At 33.7% G+C, this 5,853-nt stretch overlaps 1 protein-coding gene across 1 annotated transcript; it reads right to left on the bottom strand.

Moving 5' to 3' along the window:
* Window positions 1-1,439: 1,439 nt before the first annotated feature.
* On the bottom strand, window positions 1,440-4,549 carry LOC128558487 (uncharacterized). The gene is made up of 3 exons (XM_053547975.1): window positions 4,339-4,549; window positions 3,398-3,495; window positions 1,440-2,631 (listed from the first exon to the last, which is right to left on the bottom strand). Exons 1-3 carry the CDS (start codon window positions 4,544-4,546, stop codon window positions 2,392-2,394), a joined length of 546 nt encoding a protein of 181 aa, XP_053403950.1. The 5' UTR covers window positions 4,547-4,549; the 3' UTR covers window positions 1,440-2,391.
* Between the last annotated feature and the right edge of the window lie 1,304 nt (window positions 4,550-5,853).

Genomic DNA, 5,853 nt, shown 5'->3' with positions numbered 1-5,853 from the left:
TATCTAAAATTAATAACAGCTGTGTTTCTGTCATTACGGGGTAAGTGGAATAGAAATGAATCATGTTATTACCCTCCAAGTATCATATATCAACGTCAGTGTATAAGAGGTATCTTGCCTGTATAAAAACAATTCTGAAATGTAAGCATTTGTTAGTTTGTTAGCTTTGTCCATTATATACAGACATAAATCAGTTTTGGGGTCAGCGATTGTTTACTTAGTGTTTACTAATCAATAAGTAGGATTCGCTACGATAATCATGTTATGATAATTATTTTAGAACAACAAAAATGTACCATCGTAATACAGTTTTTGCAATTTGTGGTTCCGAAATCCGTTGCAAAGGTTTTGCTATGATTTTAAACAATCTTTAATACAGCGTTATGTAAATTCATATTTTCTCATGAGATATAAATAAAATGACATTATATGGAAGTCTGTACCGCATTATTTATATCTTTTTTTCAGATAAATACAAAATATTTTATAGGTGCTGTATAGAACATGAAAGAATGGACAATCTCTGCGTGTTTCGCCTCGAGTTGTCCACTCATTCATTTAAAAAGAAATGAGAAATAAAGTTTCGTTTTAAAAGGAAATTTTTAGGCTTGCCTGGTTTTGCAATCTAGGAACTATATCAAAGACTGCAACTATACCAGTTCAAAACAAAAACAGTTCGCATAAAACCAAAACCATTGTGTAAAGGCATCCGTATCGTCTACTTGTTCTGTTTATAGTTCTTCTGTTACTATTTAAATCCGACAAAACTGGAAGTAGTAGACTTCTCTGTCTTTTTCGCAAACATGACTAAGCCGTGAAAACATGCACAGAAGCAGTCTGAAATCAGATTTAAACACAAATGGATTCGTAAGCGCAGAAACTGGCGGCAGCTTTTTCTATGAGATATGCCATTTGGCAGATTACATTATTTCAGGGGTGTGCTTTACTATTACAGGTATAAATGTCCATCAATTCTTTACAATAGCATTAAAAGGAAAATAATTGAAATATGTAAAGTCACTGAGAAATGAAAGTGTCTTCATTTTCAGTAAAATCTTAATATATGTAATTGATTTACAATTTCCTATCATATTATTGTTCGTGAAACACCCTCAAGTTAATAATAGACTGTCATAAAACGCAAACACCTGTTGGACCGAAGCGTGTAGGTGTGACCAATCGGTATACTCCTTACATCCTGCCGCTTAGATATATTCTGCTTTCCAGCTTCTTGTAGTAGACACGACTACATTTGGGGAGGCAAATAAACAGAACACAATATAACGGCTTGGAGCCGCAGTTCTTGGTGACGAGACAAAATCTGATTGGTCATGTGACAAAACAAGCACAAACAAACCCGTTTCCTCATATGCTTTATTGCTATAATTAAAGACGCACCATTCTTTTATATTTCAATGATGTTAATTATTATGATTGGCATGAAAAAATGAGATATACAAGTATTTAGTTACATACTGACAGTGACATATATTAGGCCAAGACAATGTGTGTAATGTCTTAACATTTTATTGAATTATCGTAGCAATATGAACAGAAATCAGTGTACTTAGTTAAATTTCAATCACATATTGTTTCTGCAGTGTAAGATTGTTATTCATATGTATTTTGAAACTATGCTGAAAAAAGATTGACTGAATATGTTTGCAGAGGAAGTTATAATAACACATTTATTCAGGAAAGGGCCTAATTTAAACATTTGTAGAATACCTGTATATTACCTGTATCATGAGAATGGTATTCATGACGTTTTGTAGATGAAAAAGTAGGTCAATAGGTCGTGGTGGGTCTTTAAAGTCAAATTTTTAATAACATTTCTCAGAGAAACTAAGTTTAAATAAAAATGTTTTGCACTGTGTAGAACAAGAAGTAGATTGCTCAGTATGTAATTACGACCCTTTAATATAAAAGTATTTAAAAAGCAACGTATTTATGGTTTCTTGTTTTACATTTTTATTTGATTGATATTGGGATATTTTAACAACCTGAACCAAACAGGATGAAATTGTAACTTTCCAAACCGATCTTGGTTGCCCAGGGGAGGTAATAATGATTAAATTTAATAAACTTGGATTTCTATTGAATTTCAGCTAAATGTATAAATGTCAATGCAAAATTACAGTTTTATAATATTCGTAATATTCATAAGACAAAATGTTTATCAAATTTATACTTCTGCTTAAGTGTGTCTATCTTAGTTTGGAAACCAGGATAGGAAAATCAAATTTTAACAATACCTTGAGTGAAAATCTAACATGTATTAAGCACTCAGTGAACATATTTAACTGTAAATGATCATTTGTTCAAATTTCAAACAAATCCATTTCTTGACAAAACCCTGATTAACCAACTTTATGTGTTTCTGACGTCATTTTACGTTGTGGTTTTTGAATCCTCTAGAATTACGTGGCATTGGTCATCATTCAAGATTATATGCACATAATGAACATATATATGATGTTTGAAGTATCCCATTTTCCGGTTATCTTCACAAGCTTTTTTCTCCACTGTGACGGGATACAGGGCTACATAAAGTATGCCACCATCCTTGAAATGCATCAAGTCATACTTTGCACACGGTGCTGAATCTTTTTGATGATTGTTACATTGAAACTGCAACATAATGGAAATGTAATTAGAAGCTGAATTAGGAAAACAAATGATACTTTGTATAACCGGCTTTTTCGCTACTATCATTCTTTTTTCCTATAACCGATGTTATATATTTACGTGCGAGTTCGAATGAAATCTCACAGAGAAGATATCATTTTAAACTAATTTAAAGGTAAACCCAACAATACATACAATACAATATAATGCACAGAATAGTTTTCCCGTAAACTAACACGTTGTTTCTCATATCTGGTTATCATTTAGTTCATTCTGCGATTTTTCCAGTCTTTGACGGAGGCGGAAAACCCAAAGTGCCCCTATGAGAATTGTTTCAGGAATGGGTAAGCACCTTGATAGAACCACGACCTTCCGTTAGCCAGCTGGATGGCTTCTTCTCATGAAGAATTCTACAACAAAAGGGAGGACTCGAACCAACATTGGTAAGAGGCAGCTGTAGCGACCGAAAAAAAGTCGGCCCGACTTCATCTCAGTGTTGTGATATTTTCTGGCCCTTCGGGATCACTGATTTCAACTCATTTAGACTTGAAGAGCCGGGGTGTGTGTGGGAGGGGGCGGGGAGGGGGGGGGGGGCGTGGGCAGTGTTGCATTTTCCAATACTGCTCATGAACGGACTCGGTCAAACCAAATCTGCAATTTTCACTGTTTGCCTTGTTCTCGGTGCTTCCGAGGGATCTACTTTTCAGATTATATTTCATATTGACATAAATCTCTGCGTGATGTGATAAGGCATCCTGTACACAATTACCTTGATGTAGATTGAAGGAGAGGGGTCATTAGTCCTGACAAAATGGACAACAACTGTTACAAGAATAATGAGAACAGCTACTAGAAACTTGCGCAAATCTGTAAAGAAATAAAACAGTGCAGTTCAAATTTATATAAAATAGCTGAATGAAGGCCTTAAATACGTTACCGAGGCATGAGCATGCTTTAGACACCAAATGGAAGAGATGTTTATCTGATTAAAACAAAATGAGGCGGTGAGCGAAAAATATGAATTTAAGTATTTTATTTTATTTTAGACGAAACATAAGCGGGCGAAGAGCGAAAACATACATTTTTTTTTGGTATTGTCTTCCTTTTAACTAAAGAAAAACCTAAAATAGAAAGTACAGCCATTTAACATTAGCAATTATTCACGAGGGATAGAAAATGCAATAAACTCTCAACTTAGAGAGTGAAAATGTAATAACATTTGTTTGTTTGTTTGTTTTAGGTTTAACGCCATTTTTCATCAGTATATCATTTATGTAACGGCGGGTAGTTAATCTAACTAGTGTTCCTGGAATCTGTTCCACTACATATCTTTACAAGTAACTGCCAACTTCCCCATAATTATGAATCAGAGGTGGAAGACGAATGATTTCAGACACAATGTCTTTTATCAAATCGTCACGGAGGACATACGCCTCGCCCGGGGATCGAACTCTATTCATTTTTCGCTCGCCGCTTCATTTCGTCTTTTTTTTTTACATCAGCTAATGTAACATAATTTCAAAAAATGGGACAGCCGTTAATAAAAATATAACATCTTCCACCTAATCCTCCGTTAATGTATTTTGTATACTTACCATATCCATGTTTTGCCATCATTTACATAATAGAAAACAGAGGCGATCTCCGCACACACACGCATGTTCGCGTACGCACACACGTACGCACACTTAATAAATATATAGCGCAAACCTGGTTGATTTCCTCTAAGATTATGAACAAGCGTTCGATTTGCCCCAACTACACTTCGTGTAATGTTGTTAGTTTGTTCTTGATTTTGTGAGATAACTGTTTCGATAACTTTCTGATGATGTTCTTGAATAAGTTGTTTTAAGCACAAGGCTACATGTTTTAGATTTTCGCAGTGATGATGACCGTTGTTAAAAAATGGTTGTGCCATTTGTAGTCTGAAAAGTAGATTGATTACAACAAATCAGGACCTGGTATTATTAGAAAATGTCGCTTTTAACTATCTGATACATGTACGTGTATATGATATCACAGATAAACCTATGGTGGCATATTACTGCCACGAGATAGCTAAGTAGCTATTATAATAATATTGTAACTTTTCCGGGAAAAGTGTGCATTTTTTTCTGTAAACATTTCAGCAATGAATATTATTTTATAGATATTTCTATTTATTTCCTGAAAATGATTCAGAGCAAAAGTTCGCGTTAATGCTCGGAACTGCAACAAGATGCTCGGTAACTATCACGATAATATTTAAAAATTTCCAGCAAAGTTGTGCATTTGTCTAAAAACATTATCGCAATAAATTATTTTTGTCGATATGCTTTTTTATTTCCAAGACTTTAGGCTATTGAGATAAACTTTTCAGAAAAGGTTAAAATTTTAACAGAATTTCTTAAAGTATCGAGATAGCTAATCTAGATAATATATTACAGCTGTGAGCACTTACACAAAAGGTATCGAGATAATAATGTAAATCATCAAAATAATATTTCCAGGAAACCTTCCGCTGTTGAAATAATCTTTCAGAAACCTTCACTTTATCAAGATAATTTTGAAAGTATCGCGATAGCTACCTGGCTATCTCGTGGCAGAAATATAAAGAAAGATAAACCATATAAACATTTCAGTCTTTGTCTTTTTTTCTTCTGTGATGTTGATTAGCTTTAAAAAAAACAGAAAGCCGTAGCAGATACTCCAATTCAGTCTTAACTGAAAATAACACTTTCCAATATTATTATGGAAATATGAAATGAATTAGTTATATGCGAGTAGAGAACAAGACTTTATTCCCTAACCCTCATAATGCAATGCTAAAGTAGTGCGACTTACAATAGGTAGACACAATATATATTCAATAACATACCTTTTCTTATCTGCACACCTAAGTTGTGTTTAACAATTGTCTTTCCTTACCATTTATAACCGTTTGTATGACGTGATTGCGTTTTGCTTACAGAAATACTGTATGCGTACTTATATTCGCGTTTCAAATATTTCACGCTAGCATGCCAATTGTAAGAAAGTCACTCGGATTTGCACAAATTCACAACTTCATAAATACGCGTTCGGTTGATCCGAAGTGAGAGTAAAACTCGAAAAGTAACAAACTAAAGGTGACCTCATACAATAATTTGCTTTTTGAAATTCAAGAATATTTAGATTTATATGATAGATAATACAATCAGTATATTGTTAATATTCATAACACATAGTCTCAGTATTACCATTTTA

Source organism: Mercenaria mercenaria, chromosome 7 (assembly GCF_021730395.1).
Source record: "Mercenaria mercenaria strain notata chromosome 7, MADL_Memer_1, whole genome shotgun sequence".
NCBI lineage: Eukaryota > Metazoa > Mollusca > Bivalvia > Venerida > Veneridae > Mercenaria > Mercenaria mercenaria.
The sequence above is the reverse complement of the archived record's forward strand: the minus strand, read 5'-3'. Positions and strand labels throughout refer to the sequence as shown.

What these genes read in the sequence shown, in the direction of transcription:
- LOC128558487 (XM_053547975.1), bottom strand. Translation starts at nt 4,546, where the DNA reads ATGGCACAACCATTTTTTAACAACGGTCATCATCACTGCGAAAATCTA. An exon ending in TCTTAGAGGAAATCAACCAG is followed by an intron (nt 3,496 to 4,338) that starts GTTTGCGCTATA and finishes ATTTCTTTACAG; the next exon opens with ATTTGCGCAAGTTTCTAGTA. An exon ending in CTCCTTCAATCTACATCAAG is followed by an intron (nt 2,632 to 3,397) that starts GTAATTGTGTAC and finishes ATTATGTTGCAG; the next exon opens with TTTCAATGTAACAATCATCA.